The 26,304-nt window shown below is 39.9% G+C and overlaps 1 protein-coding gene across 4 annotated transcripts in view; it reads right to left on the bottom strand.

The window, feature by feature from the left end:
• The window catches only part of LOC126354393 (leucine-rich repeat flightless-interacting protein 2), a 235,681-nt gene that overhangs the window by 10,280 nt on the left and 199,097 nt on the right, over positions 1 to 26,304 (bottom strand). For all 4 annotated transcript variants that reach the window (XM_050003998.1, XM_050003999.1, XM_050003997.1 and 1 more), the window contains 2 exons: positions 7,300 to 7,379; positions 5,600 to 5,704 (listed from right to left, as the gene is read on the bottom strand). In XM_050003998.1, the coding sequence (XP_049859955.1) occupies positions 5,600 to 5,704; positions 7,300 to 7,379 (185 nt within the window). The remainder of the gene's footprint in view (positions 1 to 5,599; positions 5,705 to 7,299; positions 7,380 to 26,304) is intronic.

Below are 26,304 nucleotides of genomic sequence, written 5' to 3'. Positions count from 1 at the left end.
TACTATGACCATGTTCATATGTTTTTAAACAGCAGTAGCAGACAAGCACATAATAGTCTACATTTATTAATTCACTTTAAATATTCAGGGAGTTCTACAGCAAAGATAATTCAAAAGAGGTTAGAACCCACGGATATAGTAAACAAAAAATATCTCTGTCACAAGTACTAAATGAATTAGCGAAATACTCATTTAACTGAACTTAATCTTTCTAAGAATCTATTACCAAGATGAATCTATATAAAGAACTACTACAAGATTTTAAAAGTTTTTAGAGTAATAATTGGTACCATTCAACTTTTTGTCCTGCACATGATTCAACAACGCATTTCAAGAGACAATGCTCTCATCATGCTGTAAAATTTACCTCACGAGGTTAAAACGCTGAAAAGTCTACCACCTTAATTGCAGAATTCATAAAATAAAATTGAATAAAAACATACTGGACTATGCATCCTCACCTTACACAAAATTTGAAACTTCTGTCTGTGTCCGTTCCACCCCATACTGGACACTGCACCAGGTCACGTCCAGCTCATCTGCTGTGGGACCCAGAGTTGATGCTTATGCATAGGGACCGGAAAATGTAGCATCTATTTTTGGCAAAATATGCATCTCCGGAATGAGATTTTCACTCAGCAGCAGAGTGTGCACTGATATGAAACTTCCTGGCAGATTAAAACTGTGTGCCAGACAGAGACTCGAACTCAGGACCTTTGCCTTTCACGGGCAAGTGCTCTACCAACTGAGCTACCCAAGCACGACTCACGCGTGAGTCGTGCTTGGGTAGCTCAGTTGGTAGAGCACTTGCCCGCGAAAGGCAAAGGTCCCAAGTTCGAGTCTCGGTCCGGCACACAGTTTTAATCTGCAAGGAAGTTTCAAAATATGCATCTATTTGTGGCAAAATTCACATCTATGTTTTGCGTTTTTTTGATGATTAGACGCACTAATATAAAAGATTACCATGCTACATGAGTGAAGACGAACAAAGCCTTAGTTCTTTGAAACTGACTGTTAAAAATGTCCCGATTAGGAACTTTTTCGCTGGATCGTTCGCTCCTGCAAAAACTTTAACACCTTTTTGTTCTGAAATGGACTTTGTTTTCTTGGTTTAGCAGTATTTAAGCTTTCAGGAATGATTGTTCTGTTGAAGAGCAGCAGCATTTTCCCACCCGTCAACTTAATGCATTGCTGAATTAGGCTGTTTCTGGACATTAATTGCCTTTGTCTGCCCCTTTTGTGGGCATTCTTAGCTGTGTGACCAATGCTACAAATTGAACTGACCAGGTATTTAGCAGAGAAGTAGAACTGAACATATAATAGTTCTATATTTATGTTAGGGGAAGGATTTTGCCACAGTCCAAAAAAGTTACAGATTTCATTTTCCAATGGCTATAATGCATAGTGCGGCCATTATTGGCTATAGTGTCATATAGCGGCAAGTGTAAACAAACTAGAATTTTGAACACCAGACAGGAGAGGAGAGGTGCAGGGAAATTAACCCCATCTCCCTGTAGCAGGGCAGCAGCCTACAGCAGAACTGACACATTGTTACAGGGATTGCAGATCTCTTTTGGTGTTCTAGCTAGACCACAATAAGTCACTTCACTTTTTTCTAAATGCAGAAAATAAATGTATTTCAAACTATCTTTGACAAAATTGTTCATATGGATACAATTCGCTATGAAATAGTGTCTATTAAATAATATCACGTTTTTGCATTTTTGAGGCATCATTTGAATCTATTTCGCATTTATTGCACAATGCAAATTTTTCCAGTTCCTACTTATGTACAACTCCAAGGGTGGTTGTGAACTGAGTTGTCCGCAGCATTACTGCATAAGCGCAGCTACTGGTTCAACCATAATGCCGCCGCCTACATTCTCCTCATTTCCTAAATCTACAATTGTCAGCTTCTAGCTATTTTGTCAAAAAGGTATTGCAAATTCATAATTATGTATCTGTGTTAAAATAATTCTACAAAGGCATTAAAGAGTCTCACTCCGTTGTCATTATCTCGTGCATCCAGAATATTTTCATATTTCTTCTCATGGATAGTGCTCTCCAATTCTTCCAGGAAGTCGAGCTTCCTCACTTTCTTTTCTATGTGCAAGACTTGCAAGTTGTCTTCTATTCCCTTAAGGGAATGGCCTGTTTTGTATACATGATATGCAGAAACATTGGTAGAAAGATAAATAAGTCTGAAAGGTCAGGAGTTCATAAAATTCAGTGCATGTCCTGTGATACAAAATATGTTGGACATACAGGAAGAACACTTTCGTTCAGATACAAGGAACAAAAAGATGCATTCAGAGTGGGTAACCATGACAAATTAACTGACGCAAATCATTTATGTGAAACAGGCCAACCCCTTAAGGGAACAGAAGAAGACTTGGAAATCTTGCACACAGAAAAGAAATGGAAAAAACTCTACTCACTGGAAGAATTGGAGAGTCCTATCTATGGAAAGAAAAATGGCAATACTGTGAATGCACAAGGTAATGGCAATTGAATGAAATTTCTTAACACCTTTTAAAATTATTTTAAGACACATACATAATTATAAATATGCAAGCATCTTTCACTAATTAGCTAGAAGCCAATGGTCGAAGACTTAGGAAATGAGGAAAATGTATGCAATCATTAGAAGAGAACTATGACTGAGCTAATAACTGTGCTTACACAGTGATATCGTGAACATATCATTTCACAACAACCCCTGGAGTTGTGCATGAGCATCAGCTTGACACTCCTGGAGCCCACAACAGGTCAGCAGATGTGACATGATTTTATGAATGTAGCAATTTTGTTGGTAGCATTTTAACCTCATGAGCTAATTTTTCAAAACGTATTGTGCAGTTGTGTGTAGTAGGACAAAAACTGTAGTTGAATGCTACCAATTATTACTGTCTAAACAGACCAACCATTACCTCATATCCAAAATAGATAATATTACATTTTAAAAGTTTATTCAAGCTTATTTCTACCTGCACATTCATTTATTAAAATCATACTTGACAAACTATACAAGCTCAACAACAATATCTTGTTATTTATGTGGTGAAAATAAAGAAGTGCTAACAGAAGGAATAAACATTCAGGTCCAAACACAGAATGTTATTGTAATAGTACAGCAAAACTGAAGATATCATCATACCCTATCCATTGATGGAACATAAGAAATAAAAGCGGAAAGTCTGTCAACTTACTGTACAAACAACTTGACAAAAAGCAACTGTTCTGAAGAAGAAAACAACCTGTGTGTGTGTGTGTGTGTGTGTGTGTGTGTGTGTGTGTGTGTCAGAGAGCGAGTGAGAGAGAAAGAGAGAGTGTTCTGTCAAGTTCTATTTCATTAAATTCATGACATTACACTTCAGTACTGGTGGTGTAGCAATTATCTTTGCTCTTGCTTGCCTGTGTTAAGATAAACTGTATGTCAGAAAGTGTTCTCCACTGAGCATTCCTGTTAAAATGATGTGAGTTTGACTGAAGGGAATCAGTTAAGATACTGTGAATATTTTAAACATCTGAACAAGTCTAAAACATAAAATGATGCCATAATATATTAAGACACTTATGGTCCACAGAGTAATTAAACTGTTAATATATGCAATGGTAAGTTACATAAAGGAGGCTAACTTAATGTGTCAACCTTTCATAGTCTTTCCAGGCTACAGTCAAATAAGTCCATGAGAGAAAGCTTTCCAATTTCAGTCCCCTCTGAACAACCATTTCATTTAACAATTTCCTTCATGTGGGGTATCACATCTGTATATATGTTGAATTTAACTGTAATGGCTCCACCTTGGCTGTTACTTACCTGTATTTACTTCATTTGGCTTTGCAAGATTGGCTAATTTCAGCCTTACAGACCACTTGCAAGTGCTGTAGGTGCCAACATGTCGTAACATATATGATTACTTGACAGAACTACCATGTCCGCTGTTCAATACTACAGCATGTTGGCACCTACTGCACCTGACAATGATCTGTAACATCGAAATTAGCCATTTCTGTGAAAGAAAATTAAGTAAATACATGCAAGCAACCATTGAGATGAAATCATTTCAATGTCCTTCAATCATGTCAATGTTTTCATTAGCATGAAGTATACAAATGTATTAAGAAATAACATGTGGTTATATGTTTGTTCGTGCATGAGGTCTGTTAGAAAAGTATCTGAGCCCCTCACACTTTTTTTTTTTTTTTTTTTTTTTTCGTGTGTCAGCTGATGGATCTGAATCTAGCAAACTTGCATGAGCTGACCTTGAACCTTCATGGGTGTGTAAGAATTTTTTCCCGCATGTCGATAATGTCAATGTCAGTTGCTGGCAAGCAGCATATGAGTGAGGTACTGTGTAGTGCTCGTGTCAGTTTTTCATTGCACAGGAAATGCGAAACAACGGGAGCAGTGCTACTGCATACAATTTGGCAGAAACTAGGCGACAGCCAGATGGAAACCATTCAGAAGATTCAGAAGGCTTTTAGCAACAATGCTATGGGCATCACACAAATTAAGGAATGGTACAATTACTTTAGAGACAGCTGCACATTGGTGGAGAGTGAGCCATGCTTTAGTCAGCCATCAACACGCTGATATGACCAAGTCGTTGCCAAAGGAACACTGCAGCGGTGCGGAACCATCATGTGTCTATCAGAGGAATTGTGGAAGAGGTGGGCATCTGCAGTTTTTTCTGTGACCAATGATTTGGCCACTGAGAGAGCGCCAGCGAAAATCGTGCCCAAGCTTATGACAGTGGAGCAAAAGCAACTTCGTGTTTAAGTCTCACAGGGCACGTTTGATTCCAAACTGACCCCAACTTTGTGAACACCATAATCACTGGTGAAGAGTCCTGGGTGTACAGGTATGACCAGCAAACCAAATCCCAGTTGTCACTGTAGAAGCATTCCTCACCACCAAGACTGAAGGAGGCCTGCCAACTACGCAGCGATGTTAAAGTTACGCTGACTGCTTTCTTTGACTCTCATGGTGTGATATACCACTAGCATATACCTCAGTGTCAAACTATCACCAAAGAATACTACAGGGATATATTCCATCGCCAACGTGATACTGTGCAGCACATGAGACCGGACTTGCGGTAAACAGAAAATTGGCACCTCTATCACTACAATGCTCCAGCACATCCCTCGCACTTGATTCAGACTCTTTTAACAAAAACCAGATTCCTATGCTTCAACAGTCTCCTTTCTCTGTTGATGTGGACCCCTGCAACTTCTGGATGTTACCCAAACTCAAGAGGCCATTGATAGGAACATGATTTCAGACAAGAGAAGACATTATGGCAGTATTGACAGCTGGACTAAACTCTACTCGGAAAGAGGCTTTTTCGCCATGCTTACAACAATGGTAGCACTGCCGGGAGAAGTGTGCGAGTCCCAAGTGAACTATTTTCAGGGTGATCAGGTGTCTAATGCTCCAGGTAAGCCAGTTCTTTTTTCCTCCCACCATCCAAAGGTTGGATACTTTTCTAGTAGACCTTGTATGTGCATTATTCTCAAGGAAACAGCTGTACAAGAAAAATGTATACTTATTACTAGAATGAAAATCACAAAAAGCAGTGCAAAGTTTATTTACCTCTCTCTGCAATTTCCGCTTTTCCACTTTCAGCTCATCTTCAACTTTCTCAGCAGACTCCGATGCTGCTTTGTAACGAATAACTTGGCTTTCCAGTCGCGCCACCTAAACACATATTTCATCCATTTTTAATTAATTTTTATTTTCTCTACTCCATATTACTGTCATTACCAGCGGTAAGCAAGTCATTAAAATTCCAAAAATTTCCCCATCAACACCACCACAACAAGCCAGAAGAAAATTACAAAACTGTGGCACACTTCCAAAATCCCTACTTCAAGTATTAAAAATAGTCAAAGTAATGAACAGCATCTTAATTTAAATGAAGTAGTAAATTACTAATAATTTTTATAGCCTTAATTACAGCATTCTGAAGTATAAAACTGAATTCAGTTCCGCTCATTTTGAACAGGGACTTTGTTAGGAAGAGCACAATTATTGCATGTTAAATGTGTCTATATAAATATTAATCTAGAAACAAGAAGTGACATACATGTCCATGTTTCCACTGTACACACAATGTTAGTCAAGGACCAATATGATTAGGAATTTTTCCCTCTCTATACCCTTTCCCCAATCTTTTACCAATTTCCATTTTTCTCTCACATCTGTACCTTAATTCTGCATATCCCTCAATTCAATGGTCCATTATTAGTGCCCTAGAAGTTGAACCTCAGCTATTGGTCCAATAAAATCTCAATCTTTCTCCATACCTTTCTTGTCCCTTTAATCTTGGTTTGCAAAGGTTTCCCCTCTGCTCCACCTAAACTTCCTTTTTCTGCTGAGTGCTACTGACAGGCAGGGTGCACTGAGCCCTTATGAGTCAAATTGAGGAGCTACCCAATTGAGAAGTAGTGACACTGGTCACAGAAACTAACAACGGCTGGGAGAGCGGTGTGCTGACGACATGGCCCTCCATATCCATTTCCAGTGATGCCTAAGGGCTCTCCGCCACCTAAACTTCCTTTTCAGCTGAGTGCTATTGGCAAGCAGGGTGCACTCAGCCCTTGTGAGGCCAACTGAGGAGTTAATTGATTGAGAAGTAGTGACACCCACCACAAAAACTAACAATGAGCGGGAGAGCAGTGTTCTGACCACATGACCCTCCGTATCTGCATCTCTCTTTACGTCTCCCCTCTTCCCTATGAACTGTTTTCCTTTTAACTTCAAAAATCTGACTTCCAGCTACTGTCCCTCAGCCCTTCACTGCCTCCCTCATTCATTTTTATGTTTACATCTGAATCTGAGGATTTTATAAGCTATACAGATATGCAGGAAGGGCACTGGCTTAAGTGAAAACGATAAATACAACAACTCACTGTCTCTTGCAGCTGCATGGGAAGTGGGCTATGCAAAACGTATGTAATTTTCCATGTCAGAATGTAGAGCACATACTTTCACTCTTGCACATGAAAGATGCAACCTAACCTCAATGGTACCTTGCACGCTGTTGCAAGGGAATGACAGTTCTTGCCATTAAAAATAAATATTTAAAATATACCTTAGGCATGGTGGGGTGATGATGACGATTTAAATTTTGAAATGTATAGTGAATTAAATGAAATCATGCAGAACATGGCGCCTGCTATGCTGAGTATGAATGTTACTCTGCACACTTCACACCCTATAAGCAGTAACTGTGGGCAGATACTTTTACCATACATGTATCAGAACATCATTTACAACACCTATCTACTCACATTTGCCTGCAGTGTTGACACGTCTTGCTCAGCCTTTTGCAGCTTGAACTTGTAGTCTCCCAGCTGTTTATTTGCTTCTCCTGCAAAGAACACATGCTAGCTGTTTAATGTGTACTAAACAACTTTAAGAATGTCTTCACATAAAAACATATGCAACGCATACCTCATTTTGTGTTTATATGTTACAGTCTGTCCTTCTGGCAAAAACCTACACATGATAGGCCTTCTCCAGTTTGAAAGAAATGTATGTATTGCTTTAGGAGCAAAATCACACAGCAGATCAAGTCCTCAGGAGGAAGGCTTGTAACAATTTCTTCATTTTCATCAAAGCTTTCGAAGCTCCAAGGGTTTCTGTTGTAACTCTAATGCAATAACAAAGTCATACAAAACTGAAGGTATGGCCGAGAGCTTCCAACGTACAACTCATTGGCGTGATAAAAATTAGCATTCTTCTTCTTGATCATACAATGCAGGGTTTCACGGCTGGTATTGTCTTCACTTAAAACTTCCTGGCTGATAGGCCATGGTTTATGCATAAAACTCGACCCTGATGTTTCGTCTCCGACTGCGGGAGACATCCTCCGAGGTAAAGCAGCGAACTGCAAAGAGAACTCGAGGAAGTGCTGATTATACAGACAGTACAGAGGGCGCCACTATCCATCACATGGCGTCAGCCCAATTAAACACTTCCGTCTTTACTGTTAAAATTATTACAGTGTTTATCAATCTTGATAGCCTCTCTATACACACGTGCATAATAATGTGAGCTTTTAGATATGACGCTCGTCTCGTTGAATTTTATTTCGTGGTTACCTTCCTGGTGAACATGTTCTGTTACAGCCGATTTATCCGTGTGACCCAGGTGGCAATTCCTCTTATGATCAAAAAGATAGGTGTTCACACTTGTCTTTGTGGTACCGGTATAAACCTGTTCACAACTACAAGGAATTTTATATACCCCCAGTATAGCCAAAGGATTTCGTGCATCTTTTGCCAATCTTACTAATGAATGGAACTGTTGTTTGTCCTTTCTCCTGATTCTCTGCTTAGAGCAAAGTGCTCAGTCTGTATCTTTGCTAGCATAGCCATTCTTCACGAAAGTTGACTGTAGTCAACTTCACTTTTGTGAAGAATGGCTATTCTAGCACGGATATAGATCGAGCACTTTGCTCTAACCAAAGAATCAGAAGCAACAACGAACAACAAGTCGCCCAAGAGCAAGATTTTTCTTCCGTTCAGTAGTTAGGTCACAGATTGCATTGGGAAACTGTTAAGCAAGTATGGGGTGGACACTATTTTCAGACCCACCAGGAACCTAAAAGAAAATTTAAGATTGGCAAAAGATGCATGACACCCTTTGCTTGCATCAGGGGTATATAAAATTCCTTGTAGTTGTGAACAGGTTTATATCAGCACTACAAAGAGAATTGTGAACACCCATCTTGTTGAACATAAGAGGAATTGCCGCCTGTGTCACACGGATAAATTGGCCATAGCAGAACACCTTTACAAGGAAGGTAACCCTGAAATAAAATTCCTTGAGACACGCGTCATATCTAAAACTTCAAATTATTATACGCGCATGTATAGAGAGACTATCAAGATTGACAACATAATAATTTTAGCAGCAAAGACAAAGGTGTTAAATTTGATAAAATTGGATTCAGCATTGCACTGGAAGCGTGACAATCAATTACTTTCAATCGAGAATGTTGGCATTACCAGAGACAGTCTCACAGCCGATGCCACATGATGGACAGTGGCGCCCTCTGTGCTGCTTACATAATCAGTGCTCCCTTGAGTTCTCCTTGCAGTTCGCTGTTTTACCTTGGAGGATGTCTCCTGCAGTCGGAGACGAAACATCAGGGAAGAGTATTATTCATCGACCACGGCCTATTAGCCTGGAAATTTTAAGCGAAGATTCTTCTTCTTCATTGTTGGATGTTTTTACCAGCCACCCAATTCTGCTGTGACAGTTCTAGAGTCATTCAAAGAATGTCTATGGTCAATAAACATCCAAATCGTCCATTACTAACTCGAGGCACTTTTAACCTACCGAGTACAGACTGAGATGTCCATAGATTCGTAATAGGGGGTATAGGCAGACACTCGTGTAAAGTACTTCTGAACAAGTTTTTTGAAAACTTGTCTTGAGCAGCTAGTTCAGCAGCTCATACACAATGGAAACATCTTACACCCTGTAGCTAAAATAATAAATCAGTCAGGGAGGCTAGGAGAGTGTTCAGCTAGAAAGAGCAGACAAGCATTGTTAGTATCTCATCAGACAGTGAACTGGCATCACTTACTTCCATTAAGATAGGCATATGGGAATTAAGCGCAAACTTTAAGCAAGTTGTAAATCACGGTCCATAAAATTGTGTGCCTAGTAAGTGGATTAAGGACAGAAAAGATCCACCATAGTTTAATAACAAGAGTAGAAAAACGCTGAGGGATCAGAGGCTGTTGCACTCTCAATTCAAAAGGGAACATACAAATTATGAGAAGCAAAGGTTAGCAGGCTCTATGTCTGTGAAAAGATCTATGCGTGAAACATACAACTACTATTACCATCATAGCTCAGAAAAAAATCTGGCAGAGAATCTGAGAAAATTCTGATCCTACATAAAACCATTATGGGGGTCTAAATGTTCCACCCACTCAGTTGTTGAAAGTCTGGTGTGGCAGTCAAAGATAGCATGGCCAAAGCCGAAGTTTGAAATTTTACATTCAAGAAATCGTTCATGAAGATGAGTCATACAAACATACAGTCGTTTGACCATCAAGTCATAAGCATTCCTGGCATAGAGAAACAACTGAAGGAGTTGAAAACAAATAAGCCATGAGGTGCAGAAGTGATCCCAACTGGTTTTTCAAAGAGTACTCTACAGCATTGTCCCTTACTTAGCTAGTGTTTATCATGAATCTCTCACCCAGTACAAAGTCCTAAGCAACTGGAAAAGCACAGGTGACTCCTGTGTACAAGAAGAGGAAAAGAACAGCCCCTGAAAATTACAGGCCAATATCCATAATGTCAGTTTGCTGCAGAATCCTTTAACATAGTCTCAGTTCGATAAATAATATATTCTTGAGACTGAGAATCTTATGTCCACAAATCGGCATGGTTTTAGAAAGAATCACTTGTGTGAAACTCAGCTTGCCCTTTCCTCCCATGATAATACTGCGAGCTATGTATGGATGAAGTGCAAAGGCAGGTTCCATATTTCTAAATTTCTCAAAAGCGTCTGACACAGTGTCCCATCCCATAGCAGGCTGTTAAAGAAGGTATGAGTATATAGAATAGGTTCACAGATATGTGAGTGGCTCCAATACTTCTTAAGTTATAGAACCCATTATGTTGCCCTCGACAGCTAATTTTCATCAAAGACAAGAGTACTATCAGGAGTGCCCCATGGAACTGTGAAAGGACTGCTGTTATTATCTATGTACGTAAATGATATGGCGGACAGGACAGGGTAGCAATCTACAATTGTTTGCTGATGATGCTGTGGTGTACGGTATGGTGTCTAAGTTGAGTGACTGTAAGAGGATACAAAATGACTTAGACAAAATTTCTAGTTTGTGTGACGAATAGCAGCTAGGCTAAATGTAGACAAATTTAAGTGAATGTGGATGAATAGGAAGAATAAACCCATAATGTTCGTAACAGCATTAGTTGGTTTCTTCTTGACACAGTCACGGCATTTAAACATCTGGGTGTGATGTTGCAAAGCGATATGAAATGGAACAAACATGTGAGGATTGTGGTAGAATGGTGAATGGTCGACTTCGGTTTACTGGGAGAATTCCAGGAAACTATGGTTCATATATAAATGAGACAACATATAAATGGATGGTGGTGCAACCCATTTTTGAGTATCGCTCAAGTGTTTGGGTTCCACATCAGATCAGATTAAAGGAAGACAAAGAGGAAATTCAGAGGTGGGCTGCTAGATTTGTTACTAGTAGGTTCAAACAACATGCAAGTGTTAGAGAGACACTTCAGGAACTCAAACAGGCATCCCTGGAGGGAAGGAGACGTTCTTTTTGAGGAATAGTATCAGAAAAATTTAGAGAACTGGCATTTGATGTTGCCTCCAACATACATTGCACATAAGGACCACAAAAATAAGATATGAGCAGTTATGGTTCATACAGAGGCACATAGATAGTTGTTTTTTCCCTTGTTCTATTTGCGAGTGGAACAGGAAAGGGATTTACTAGTAATGGTATGGGGTATCCTCTCCCATGCCTTGTAAGGTGGATTGCAGAACATTGAAGTAGAAGTAGATGAACAGAGAGAAGCTAAACTTTGGAAAGAATGAGGAGGGAGAAAGTATGTTACATTACCAAATGAATAATACTGGCATTCTTAATAAGTAATAAGACGAAATCACAGAAAATGGCAATCAGAACATATGACTTGAGATTTCGGTTTGGCTCAACAAACACCACCAACTGATTGTAAAAGCTAGTTTGAAATGGTAAAATGGAAGGGAATTGCAAAGGCACACTTTTTACAAAAAAAAATGTAAAATATTAAGAATAAATCAGTAACAATACCAGAGAAGGATAGTTGCTACTCACCATATGGAGGAGATGCCGAGATGTAAAATATTAAGAATAAATCAGTAACAATACCAGAGAAGGATAGTTGCTACTCACCATATGGAGGAGATGCCGAGTCGCAATAGGCACAACAAAAAGATCACAGAGAGCTGAAACCACACTGCGAGCAGCAACACCAATGCACCATGGGAGTGACGACTGGCTGGGGGTAAGGAGGAGGCTGGGGCAGGGAGGGATAGTATGGTGGGAGTGTCGGACTGTGAAATGTTGCAGTTTAGACGGAGGGCAGGAGAGAAGGTGCGGAGGGGGGAGGAGGTAAGTAGTGCAAAGGAGAGAAAGAAAAGGAAATTAAAAGATTGGATGTGGCGGTGAAATGACGGCTGTGCAGTGCTGGAATGGAAACAGGGATGGGGCTGGATGGGTGAGGACAGTGACTAATGAAGGCTGAGGCCAGGAGGGTTACGGGAACGTAGGATGTATTCCAGGGGAAAGTTCCCACCTGCGCAATTCAGAAAAGCTGGTGTTGGTGGGAAGGGTCCATATGGCACAGGCTGTGAAGCAGTCATTGAGATGAGAGATATCATGTTTGGCAGCGTTTTCAGCAACAGGGCGGTCCACTTGGTTTTTGGCCACAGTTTGTCGGTGGCCGTTCATGCGAACAGACAGCTTGTTTGTTGTCATGCCTACATAGAATGCAGCACAGTGGTAGCAGCTTAGCTTGTAACTCACATGACTGGTTTGACAGGTAGTCCTGTCTTTGATGAGATAGGTGATGTTAGTGACCGGACTGGAGTAGGTGGTGGTAGGAGGATGTATGGGACAGGTCTTGCATCTAGGACTATTACATGGGTATGAGCCATGAGGTAAGTGATTGGGAGCAGGAGTTGTGTAAGGATGGACAAGTATACTGTGTAGGTTCGGTGGACAGCAGAATACCATGGTAGGAGGGGTGGGAAGGATAGTGGGCACGACATTTCTCATTTCGGGGCATGACGAGAGGTAATCGAAACCCTGGTGGAGAATGTAATTCAGTTGCTCCAACCCTGGATGGTACTGAGTTACAAGGGGAATGTCCCTCTGTGGCCGGACTGTGGGACTTTAGGGGGTGGTGGGAGACTGGAAAGATAAGGCACAGGAGATTTGTTTTTGTGCAAAAATGGGAAGATAATTACGGTCAGTGAAGGCTTCAGTGAGACCCTCGGTATATTTTGAGAGGGACTGCTCGTCACTGCAGATGTGACAACCATGGATGGCTAGGCTGTATGGAAGGGACTTCTTGGTATGGAATGGGTGGAAGCTGTCGAAGTGGAGGTATTGCTGGTGGTTAGTAGGTTTGATATGGACAGAGGTACTGACGTAACTATCTCTAAGGTGAAGGTCAACATCTAGGAAGGTGGCTTTTTGGGTTCAGTAGGACCAGGTGAAGCAAATGAGGGAGAAGTTGTTGAGGTTCTGCAAGAATGTGAATAAGGTGTACTCACCTTCAATCCAGATAGCAAAGATGTCATCAATGAATATGAACCAGGTGAGTGGTTCAGGATTCTGGGTTTTTAGGAATGATTCCCCTAGATGGCCCATGAATAAGTTAGCATAGGATGGTGCCATGTGGGTGCCCATAGCCGTACCGCGGATTTGTTTGTAGGTAATGCCTTCAACGGAGAAGTAATTGTGAGTGAGGATATAGTTGGTCATGGAGACTAGAAAGGAGGTTGTTGGGTTGGAATCCATAGTGCATCTGGAAAGGCGGTGTTCGATAGAAGTAAGGCCATGGGTATTAGGAAGGGTTAGTGTACAGGGAGGTGGCGCAGGGTACCATGTGGTAAAGGGACAGGAACTTTGGAGAGTTGGTCAAGAAATGCTTGGTATCTTTTATATAGGAGGATAGATTCCGGGTAATAGGTTGAAGGTGTTGGTCTACGAGAGCAGAGATTGTCTCAGTGGGGGCACAGTAACCGGCCACAATGGGGTGTCCTGGGTGGTTGGGTTTATGGACTTTAGGAAGCATGAGAAAACAGCCTGGTAAATGAAGATGATCTCCACATTTCTTTCATTAGCACGCTGTTTCAACTAATTCTCAGCTGTGTACTTCTATGTTTGGGGCATATGTATTGGAAAATGAGCCAAGGTTTTTGCTTACAGTCACAAAGACGTATAACTAAGGCAGGTCGTCCGCTTGTTATATATCCCGTAGCCTTTGCTGACATTAGTTGCAAACTCAAAATGTTCACAAACAAATCTAGGATATTCTGTTTTCATCTGGTCTGTGAATTAGTGGTACACAGTGCACACATTCAACATAAATATCTACAGTATTCAGAAAAAAAGATTTTTCTATGCATGTCACAGAGCAGAGCATCAGTGGAAACAAGAGGAGTGATTTGATCTTGCAAACATATACTTCACATACAGCTATGATAGTGTAGAACTCTCTTTGGATTTTTTACATCTTTGTGTTTGACTTCGCTTCCTTCTGAATTTCCTTGGCCTAAGGTGTCAGTTGTTTTATGCTGAAGCACAAAATGTGATATACAGACCAAATTTCAAAGAAAGCTTGTCAAGCTTTTTCTTCAAGATGTTAGTAGGGACATCTTACCATTAGGGCACGAAGATTCAACCACATTCACTGAGTTGTTTGTTATTCTTCTGAATATTTAAAAACAGTTCCATAAAATTTCAGGCAACCTCTTTGGTGTCAGTAACTTGCTGTCACAATATTCTGTGCAGAGTATTATGGCAAGGCTCTGCACTGAAATATCGCGGCAGCAAGTTACCGACATCAAGCAGGTTCCCCAAAATTTTATGGAAGTCTATACACCAAGAGAATTTTATATGTGTCAAAACAGTTTATTTCCTTTCTAAAAAAGTAGTTCACACATGTTGGACACTGAGACCGATATTTGCTGGAAGGCCCCTACATAGATTTTGTTACATTTTATATAAAACCCTCCACATTTCAACCTGTTGCACTGCATATAATTGAGTTGCTTTCTAAATTTCAGCAGGCTTTTCCCAGTGCAGTATCCCAGACTAGTAAATAAATCTATGGAAATTTTGCTGGATAGTGCATAATAATGGACTTGGCCTTCTTCTGTGCATCATTTAGCTCACTGTTTGCGTCATCAGTGAAATTTTAAAACCATGCAATTAATGTGATTTCCCCGGCTCATTGCTTCACAGAATATAGCAATTTTGCAGAGCTATTCTTGTTTAAGTGCAGTTTTATCTTATATTTTTCACACATTTGTCTTTTCTGTAATTTTGTAGAACACAGGTGACATGTATTTTAGAAATCTGGTCCACTCACATGGTGTTTCCATCTTTTACTTTTCTAATATTGTTCATGATTAGTAAATTCTCTGCAGTTCATGGCACATCATCTTCACTTTTTGCACTTTCCATGCTATTTTCATTCATAACAATCATAGTATTCTGGATACACCTTTGAAGAACTGTCATCACCATCATCATCATCAGCAGCAGCAGCAGCAGCAGCAGGAAAGTCACTAAATTCAGAAGCACTGTTCAGAACAGAGTTTACTATGTTTCTAATTGCTTCCATCTTCACAAAAGCAAAACAGCTTCAGAACCAACAGAAGCACAAAATTTACGAAAGTGTTGGTATGTTGATAGACACACAAACAAACACACACACAAAATTCAAGCTTTCGCAACCCATGGTTGCTTCATCAGGAAAGAGGGAAGGAGAGGGAAAGACGAAAGGATGTGGGTTTTAAGGGAGAGAGTAAGGAGTCATTCCAATCACGGGAGCGGAAAGACTTGCCTTTGGGGGGAAAAAAAGGACAGGTATACAGTCGCGCGCGCATGCTCACACTCACACACACACACACACACACACACACACACACACACACACACAGAGAGAGAGAGAGAGAGAGAGAGAGAGAGAGAGAGAGAGAGAGAGAGAAGCAGACGCATGTAAAGGCAAAGAGTCTTGTTATAGCCATCATCAAAAATGGCTGACAGCTGCTCCCAAATTTATCTTGACTTTTTCAATGTTGTCAGATTTGTGTCCTTTCATGCCTCTTTTCATGAGTGAAAATAGAGAAAAGTTGCACAGAATCAGGTCAGGCAAGTAAGGTGAGTGGGGCAGTGAAAGCACACTATTTTTAGCCAAAAATGTTTAATTGAGATGACTGCGTGTGTGTGTGTGTGTGTGTGTGTGTGTGTGTGTGTGTGTGTGTGTGCAGGTCCACTGTCATGGTGGAAGAACCAGTCTCCTGTCTGCCACAAATCAGGTCTTTTTTTATTAACACTGTTGTGCAATCTTTTTAACACTTCCAAATAAAAGGTTTGATTGATGGTCTGACATGGGGGAACAAAATCTGAATGAACTACGCCCTTGGCGTCTAAAAAGAAAAATCAACATTGTTTTGATATTTGATTTGACATGACGACTTTTTTTTTTTTTAATGGTGTGACAATGACATCTTCCATTGGCTTGACTGTTGCTTTATTTCTGGGTCGTAACCATAGGACCAGTAATGACCTTTGACAGAAAATCTGGATCAGTTTCAAACTGTCGTTGCAAAGCATGACAGGTTTCAACTCAATGTTTCTTTTGATTGTCAGTCAGAACATGAGGAACAAACTTGGCAACAAACCTTTTCATTCCCAAATCTTCCTTTAAAATTCACTGAACCAAGCTCCAAGATACCCCACTAATTTCTGACAGTTGATCAGTCCTCTGTCAACGGGCTGTGAGCACAAGCTCTCAAATTTTTCCAATATTTTCATCGATTGGGCAGTTGATGGACATCCAGAACGAGGTTTGTCATCAATCAACATGTCGCCATTTTTAAAACCGACGAATCACTCATACACTTGAGTTTTTCCCATAGCGTCACCTTGTAAGCTGTTTTCGACATTAAAACAGTTTCAGCAGTATTTTTCCCGAGTAGGAAACAAAATTTCACAATTGCTCTTTGTTCACTTAAACTTGCAGTCATAAAAAACGAAACAAGAACAAAACAGCACTAGTAAAAACAATCACTGCAAATGAACAAAACAAGCCAGGTCGACAACACAGGCGGTACTGAACTGGCAATGACTTGCGCTATACATGCCAAGTGGCAAAAATAAGTACAACATAAGCTCTGCTCATGTCAATGTCATTCCAGTGTTTGTTTCTTTTTTTTCCCGGTACCCCCTCATATTCAAGATATCGAAACAATGTTTTTTGAAAGTGATAGCACACAAAGAGGCACATATATTGTGTGATAAATACTCGAAACCTTTTTCTTCATTGAGATATAGAAGTAACTCATCCGCAGCAGTGAGAGATCGGCAGCTCAAGATGCACGCAGAAGTCAATAGCATTGCAGGGAAACACAAGCAGCACAAGTGTAAATGTCGACAACATCTAGGGAATGGTGAAGAGGGATGTATACACATGTCCACAGCAGTAAAAGGGTAAAGATTCAAGTTTTTTTCCATGTAGCAGGCCAGCAGCCAAGTTAAACATATCTAGATGCAAAACTTCCTGGCAAAGGTCCCAGATTTGAGTCCTGATGCAGCACACTATTTTAATCAGTCAGGAAGTTTCCAATCAGTGCATGCTCCACTGCAGGGTAAAAAAAAAATCATTCTGATATCCAGAAATGTATTACAGAGGACACTTGGTGGTAGGATGGCAACTGGTGACAAGGTCACCACTCTTGAGCACCTATGAATGTTCTACACCCGGGCAATGGTACAGGAGCGTCAAAGTCAATTTTGTGTTATGTTTTCACTTGGTTTTCATTTGTTTTCTGACAACTCCAGCAAGTGCACAAGTTTGTGATCCCGGGCTCAAAGTCAATGTTGTGTTTTGTAACTAATAACGTTGTGTGTCAGTGAATGGTACACTGTGATACATTTTTGAATAGGTCCTTAGGAGTGGAAATGAATTACTGAGTAAAAAATACAGAGTGCCATTTAAAGAAGTCACACCACTGTTCATATCTTCATAAAAAAACAAAGCTACAACGAAGGCAATCATGCTAATTGATGTCCCCCTAATGGCTAAAGAACATTTCCTTGAAACATTTTGTAATTTGCATCTGGACAAACAGTTATTTAGGGTGATCAAGATAAATGGGACACACTCTATATAAGGATTCCACTTCTGTGCTTCAAAGTGACGAAAGCAGTGTTTGCTAAAACACTGCCATGGAGAGTAGTTCTTTGAAATTTCTAATGCTTTTCTAAGAACTGGTAGTTCATCAACAATTAAGTACGTGAAGATATAAAAGAATGGAAAAACTGCCTGCACAATCACAGGAAAGGAGTGAAAAATGCATTTTCGATGCACAGTCCAGCCATGCACAAATGAGCTGGAATCAGAAATTGTCATTGTTGTGGTACTGATGGCTACTAAGACATGTGCCACCATACCAATCATGTGACATGTAATTAGCTGTGACAATAGCTGCTTTATTATGAACACAAGGCTCCTATCTCTAATCCAATTCATCATGAGTGCATATTGTGCAATTATTATTATTATTATTATTATTTATTATTATTATTATTACAGTAAAACTTGCTCAAATCAGCACTTGTATAATTAAGAAATCTGCCCAAATCATACAAGTATTTCAGTTCCATCACATTCAGTGCAGTTTTATATGCTGATTTTTTGTGTAAAGCAGAATGTGCCTAATGCAGAAACGGAAAGCAAATCTTAGAACACCCCTAATAATTCATTGTATAATGCAGAAAAGAGCCTATACAGTACTACTGTATTACAGTTCATTAATTATTCATGAGTCTACAAAGATGTTACTTTTAACACATCTGTTAAGTGGTGCAAAACCAAGAAACGAGGTCCAGCGCAGTGCAGTGCTGCTGGTGTGGACCTAAAACCGTGCCACTCCGTGCAACAACGAATAAGTTACGCTCACTGTCTGTACAATACATCAAAGGAAATGGTTCGTTCATCAGCACTCTCCCAGCTTTCTCGATTTCCTCATTATCGACACATGCCAGCGCATACAGGAACACTGTTGCACATCTACCAACACACTGCTGCAATGTGTGAAAGGGAAGGCGAAGAAGACCAGAAATGAAGAAATTAACAGAATAGTGTGGGAATGTTCCGTAAGTGGGCTGGCAAAAAAACTTACCTTTATCTGGACCCATGTTGCAGAGTGCGGCACTGAAAGTCCCTAAAGAGCTGGAATTATGGAATTTAAGGCATCTACAGGATGGCCAAACAGTTTCAAAGCTAGGCACAACATCGTGTGGAATGAAGTGTGTGGGGAAGCTAAGAATGTGCAGGAAAGTGTAGCAACAGAATGGAAAACAATACTGTCCAACTTAATTGTGAATTATGACCCGAAAGACATGTTCAGTGCCGATGAAATGGGACTGTTTTATTGTGCACTGCCTTCAAAATCGCAAGCAATTCGAGGTGAAATGTGCACCAGTCGAACAATTTCCAAGGAAAGATTCACTGTACCTCTGTGCGGAAACACGTTAAATGAAATGGAAAAACCACTGGTGACAAGAAGGGCGGCAAAACTGTGTTATTTCAAAAACAGAGACGTCAGTAGGCTTCCCGTCACACGGCGAAGCAATAAAAAGACGTGGATGGTGAGTGGTCTTATGGAAGAATGGCTGGTCTCTTTCAATACCAAAATGAAAGAAGGAAATCACCAAGTTCTCCTTTTCCTAGACAATGCAACCTGCCACCCGAAAAAAATGTTATCAAACATAAAATTGGCTTGGTTCCCACCAGGTTCAACCAACCTCCCACAATCCATGGACCAGGGGGTTATTTACACATTCAAGTGTCGTTATAGGTGATTACTGATGCAGTCTCTTAGTCTTAGTGTTGAAGAAGCCGAAAGTGCGTATGCTCTTGCACGATCAGTTTCTGTCCTCGATGTAGTTAATTGGACTGGCTTGGCAGTAAAGGAAATAAAACCCGAAACTGTCACCAAGTGCTTCAGGGTTTGAGGCTCAAGAACAAGATGCTTCTGTGACCATCAAAGTTCAAGAAAATGCAGCAGCAGTTGCTGAATTAATGGAAATACGGAACATTTCATGCAGCGCAGATGATTACATTCGAAGTGATGACTTTCTGTCAAATCACTCCACTTTCGCTTCAGCAACAGATTTAATACAAATCTGCAACACAGATGATGAGGAAGAAGAAGATGAGCAAAATAATGTTCCTAGAAAAATTAATATGCCTGAAGGAGCGATTCCGTGCATAATCGATGTTACGCAATTTGCAGCACACATGAATTCTGCAAACTTGTTGGAACTATTGTATGGTGCAAAAAATTGCCTAGAAAAAACAATTTTGAACAGGAAATTAAAACAAGTTTCCCTCCCTGATATGTGGTGAAAAAAGAGAAATGTAAATAAAATAAACATGGGAATAATATGTGCATACATACAATAATAAATGAATTTAACGTTAGAGTAAAAATATAGAATTGCCATGTTAATTACCAATTAGTGTAAAAGTCCAGTGTTCTATTGTCCAACATAGAGTAAATAAGCATCTACAGTGCTAGAGTGAAGATACATAAATATAGTATATGCATTATTAAAAATTTTTAATGTATTTTTGTGCATGATACCAGACAAATTTTATGTAGCCCAGTGAGTTTTATGTAATCCAGAAACTTGTCCAATTTGGGAAATTATTTTAGTCCCAGGTGATTCCACTTTGAGCAAGCTTCAATGTATTATGTGCAAATGGAGAAATAATTCTCTATATCAGAACTGGGCAAGTATAATAATGTGGGATTGGGTGCCTGCAGAGGTTCGCACAACCTGCCTCTGGCTCTCTCAGCCAGGAGTTCCATCACAGTTTGTTTCAAAGTCATGCATCACATCAATGTGGCCTAATAATCTTACGCTGTCAGCATTGTCTACATTAAGGTTTTGTATGCAGTAACAAGACAGAACTAGAGAGGACAAAATGACTGAGAAGTAGATAAGATCCTCAAAATGAAAATATAATTAATCCTCCGGCACCAACCCACAGCAGGAAATACACAACTTTTTTTATTGAAACACAGAAACTCTCAATTTTCATATTGTAATATAAAATTATTATGACACAAAGTATAATTTGAAGCAACATTTCCAACTGTTTCATGATAAATTAGTCATCAGTTTGATTACTCAAGAAATGAAAGCCAAACCTCTTGAACTAAGACATAACGGGGAGAAAGGTGATGATAACACAGTACATGGTTTTGCACTCAATTTTACCACCTCCTTATAACACATATGGAAAGAAAATGATGTGATGGACAGTGATGATGCAATGAAACTGAGCTATCACAGAACTCTCAAAATAGCGAAAGCAGTACAATCTTTCAGTGATGGAGAAATTGTGAAAGAATGCTTTGTGACCGCTGTAGGCAGTACCAGAAAAAATTCTTATTTTGAAACATCTCTTTCAGGGAGAACAGTTTATAGATGTATTGATGAAATAGCAAAAGACATGAAAAAATACAAATAGAGATTTTTTTCCTTTGCCTTTGGATGAAAGCACTGTCATTCAACTTGCCACATTTGAGAGATGTATTGATGATAACATTAACATGATGTAGGAACTCCTCAACTGACCCAATGTGTGGCACAACTATAGCCAATCACATATTTTCTTCCTTATTAAATGGGCCTGGTGGTCTGGTGGTAAAGCACATGCCAGGGAATTGAGAGTAGGTGGTATCAAATCTTGGACAAACCTCCAGATTTTTCAGTCATCGTCTTAATCTAGTCCTGATCACTCAACAATGGAAGGAGTTGCCAGAAACAACACATGGTTTGGATTCCAAATTAAACTATGTCCTTTCTCCTCAGTTGGATAACTGAGGTAGGTTAGGAACATGGAATTCACCAAAATGGCGTCAAGTTGAGAGACTTGCATCAGGCTGCTTAGCAAAATGATGATCATCATCAAACACGGCTTTCTCTGGGGGGGAGGGGGGGGGGGGGGGGGGGGGCAAAAAAAAAAAAAAAAAACACGTTCAACACTTACAACAGATGGAGCTATTGCATTTATTGGTCACAGGTCTAGTGTTGATGCTTTGGCAAGGAAATGAAAAGTTTGAAAGAACAGTGTTCTGTATCACATCAACCTGCTGACAAAATATGATAAAATAAACGTCAAAGTTTTAAAGCTAATTAACCCTTTCCACTCCAATGTAGAGTGCCACTCGTCATCACGAAATTTGTTTTCCGCTCCGATGTCGAGCCTCATTCGACACGAATTTTCGAAGCTCTCAAACGTATTTTTCGAAGCTCTCAAACGTATTTTGAGTCTACTAGGCATTATTGCTGCAGAGTGCTGCCTTCTAGGAGAACTAGGGTTAACTCGGTGTCGAACAGTAGCAGCTGTGTTAAGTCAAAGATTGTAATTATTACGTTCAAGTCCACGCGCTCGAAATGGCTAGTTCTTCACATACATCCTTTCTGAGGAAGAGATTTTAGATCTTTTAGAGCAATCTCTAAGTGAAAACAAGAGTGAAAATGATTTTGATTATGATAGTGATTCATTTCAAAACAATTCAAGTGACAATGATGAAAAAAACAGTGAAAATGTACATGATTCTAGTGATTCTGGAGAGAATTCGTGGCGAATGTGGAGCGACACTGACACTGACTTCACAGATTTTCCTTTTGACAAATCAAAGTGTGGTTTTATAACAGAAAGTAGTTCTGTTCCATCATCACCCATCGGATTCTTTCAATTAATTTTTACAGATAACCTATTTCAACAAATAGCAGATAAAATGAATAGGTATGCTACATCAAAAATACGTAAAGTGACACCACTTCCACAACATTCTGCATGGTGGGACTGGAAAAATGTTACCATGGAAGATATGAAACACTTCCATGGTGTGCTACTGAATATGGCATTACAAAAGTGTAAGAACTTGCAGGACTTTTTTTCAAGATAATGGTTACAATCATCCAACTTCTTTCCAGACTATTTTAGTCGCCGATGATTTATGCAAATTTTCTGGGCACTTCATGTTTCTAATCTGACGAGTGCTACACATGTCAACAGTCAGGTTCAGTCACGTCTGTATAAAGTGACAAATGTACTGAATTACTTGTCTGACAGGTTTCTCGAAATTTATCGACCATATCAGTATTTAGCTGCCGATGAATCTACAGTATCATTCAAGGGTCGTGTATTATTCAAAATGTACAATCCTCAAAAAACAACAAAACGGGGACTCAGAGTTTATGTAATTTTGGATTCATCAAATGGTTATATCTGTAGTTTGGTACCCTATTTTGGCGCTGTAACAACTAAGTCATTGATTTGTCCACACTTGAATTTTTCTGAGAGACTAGTTCTTCAGCTGCTAGTTAATATCAGAAATGCTACAGGGCTATCAGGGTATCATTTGTACACTGACCATTTTTATTCAAGTATTGCATTAGCTGATGAGCTGTTGAAACAGAACATGCATCTCACAGGGACGATTCATGCCAATCGCAATATGCTTCCAGCTGCAATCAAGAAAGGAGCTCTGCGTCTAAAGAAGCACGAAATAAAATGGCTCCGCAACAACAAAATAAAGGTTCTGGCATGGCAAGATAAACGAACAGTTCTCATGCTTTCTACAAAAGCCAATAACTCACTGTCACTTATAGAAAGGAGAAAGAGAAAGGAAAGGGAAGAAATAAAGGAACCAAATGTTATTATTGATTATACTTCAAAAATGGGTGGAGTTGATCAATCTGACCATTTTATTTTCAGTTACGGTTTTCTAATGAAAAGTCTCAAGTGGTGGCGAAAACTATACTTCTGGCTGTTGGAGATAGGGCTTGTAAACAGCTATTTACTATACAAGAACCACTGCGAGAAAACAACTTGACAATACTGTCTCACAAAGCATTCCGTAAAAGTGTTATACGAGGATTAGTTGCCGAAGAAAGAACTCAAGGACAGAAACGAGGACGTCGTTCAACTCGTGATGACGAGGAACGCTTGAATGAAAAGTTGCACATTATCAACAAGTTCTCTGGGAACAAGCATAAAGATTGTGCAGAGTGCTCAGACAGAAAAAGAAAGGTGGCAGGTGAGAAACTGTGTATTACTGCGAAACATGCTCACGAAACCAGCTCTCCACCCTGAAGAATGTTTCAAAAAATACCACACAACGGAAAGTTTTGTACTGTAAAAGCTTACGTAAATATATGAATGAAAGCACACATTTTGTTTTAATGTATACCGCAATTGTTGACCAGGAGCCACATTGTTTCCACAAAGAGATCCGCGCAAATCTCTGCAGTGCAATGCCGCCCAGGCGGCGGTGATTTAAATAAGAGCACGCGGAGCTGCTTTGTGTCTGCCTTACGGAATGCAAAGGGTTAATATACTCAGATCATATTGTTTACAGCAAGACCAACTGCAATGGATAAGAGGTGATTGTATTGTGCGAAACATATAAAGGTGCCATTCCACACATTATTTTCCCAACCTGCATCACCAATTGTTTGAAACTGGCTCTTTCCACATGCACAAGCCGGATGCTGGTCGCCAACAAACAACACAGACAGTTGTTAAGAAGAAAGTGTTCTCAAAAGCTCTCAACAATTACATGAAGTGTATCGGTGTATCCCAAGCCACCAATGCCCCCCCCCCCCCCCCCCCCCCCCCCGCCCCAATCTCCGTCTGGTAGATTATACACAATGAAGGACTGCATCAGCACGTCCAGGAATTGCAAGGTGGGACTGCAACAAACACATGAGATTTGCACAGTGGTTTCTGTGGAATTTGCTACAGACCGAAGCTTCACAGTGAGTGTCCCCTTCACCAATGAGGCTGAATTCTCACTTGAGGGTGTGATGAACATTCACAACCTGCAGTTGTGAACCCACATACTATATGTATGCATACCTCACAATGCAAATTTATCCTTAACATGTGGTCTGCCATCATTGGAGTCAATTTAATTCGGCTATACATTCCCCCAGTTTGACTTGATGGTCACACATATCTCGTATTCCTACGAGAGGTTCTGCTGGACATGCTGAAAGATGTTCCCATGCCTATTCGTTGTCACATTCGATTTCAGCACAACAGCCCCCAAGCATTTCAAATGAGGGAACATACGGAGTCAACCTTTCTTTGGCGCTGGATTGGTCCCGATGGGCCAGCCACATGACCACCATGATCACCCAATCAGCCCCCAACAGACTTTTTCCTGTGGGGATATCTGAAGGGCCTTGTGTATGAATCAGCTGTTACATCACTGGAAGACCTAGTGGGCAGGATTGTTGTGGCAGCAGGGTGTCTTTGAGATACACCACCAGGTATCTTTGAGAGGGTGCACCATTCAATGCAGTATTGATGTCGGGCATATCTCGATGCATCTGGACAAAACTTTGAGCATCTCCTGTAGTTGGTGTCCATTTGAGGTACGTGATTAAATAACTTCAACACCATTTAGAAGCCCCGGATGGCCTTTGTGTACCCCAGTTCCTACGCAATTACTGATAATTGTTGTATGCCCAAAGTGCCAAGTCAGTTTGTAAATGTATCTTTGAATCACCTTCTATATCATACATATTTTAGAAAGGTATATAAAAACTCATGTAAATGAATGCAGCATTGAAAATTTCAACTCTGAAATTGGTGAAGAACTTAAGGAGGTGCACAATTTTGCACTAACATATGTTTGCATTTTTATGCATATAGATTTTTGAAACACTTTTTGTAGCATACACTGAAAATACACCTTCAGAAATTCAGTTGAAGTTCTTGATGTACAGTATAATAGTATGGTGACAGACAGGTTTCACATTGCAGAAAATTCAGAAATCATCTACAATTTTCCTCATTAACAGTTCCTGTCAGTGTTCAAAATAGCTGCTTGAGTTTGCAGTGTATTCAGAACCCCATTCTTGGGTGAAAGTGTTTTTACATTAATTAAATTAAAGGAATCAAGCCTGGGAGTAATGTCCACATTTTCTTTGATTATTATTTTGGGTGTATGTTCTGTTTGTGACTACAAAATTAGAAATGTCCAATATTTTGAAATTAAGTGAACAGCTGCAGTCACTAATGGATGTTTTCCCCTAATCAAGTGATTTGTGCATTGTGCCCTCAAAGTGGGAGATCAGCCAATAGTGCTTGTGAGCTGTCAGGTGGGCTCCTCTTGTGCCCAGCCCTCTCCTAAATGTTAAGCACTTCTCTAGAATGTTCTCTCGTTTCTCTCTGATAAGAGCTTTTAGCCTGAACATATAAATTGTCACAAAAATCATTAGCCTTGGAAGTAATGAATTGAAATATACAAGGTCACATACCTTCTTAGAAAGTAATGAGTGCCTAACCTTTTGTATGTACTACAATCAGATGTTCTGAAAACTGAATTATACAAGATTTGCCAAATTTAGTTGGACACTACAACGCAAACAACATTATCAACATACTGTGAGTCAAAGACATTA

The sequence above is a fragment of the Schistocerca gregaria genome, chromosome 3, assembly GCF_023897955.1.
Source record: "Schistocerca gregaria isolate iqSchGreg1 chromosome 3, iqSchGreg1.2, whole genome shotgun sequence".
In the NCBI taxonomy this organism is placed as follows: domain Eukaryota; kingdom Metazoa; phylum Arthropoda; class Insecta; order Orthoptera; family Acrididae; genus Schistocerca; species Schistocerca gregaria.
Note: the sequence above shows the minus strand (reverse complement) of the source record. Positions and strands in the feature narration are given on the sequence as shown.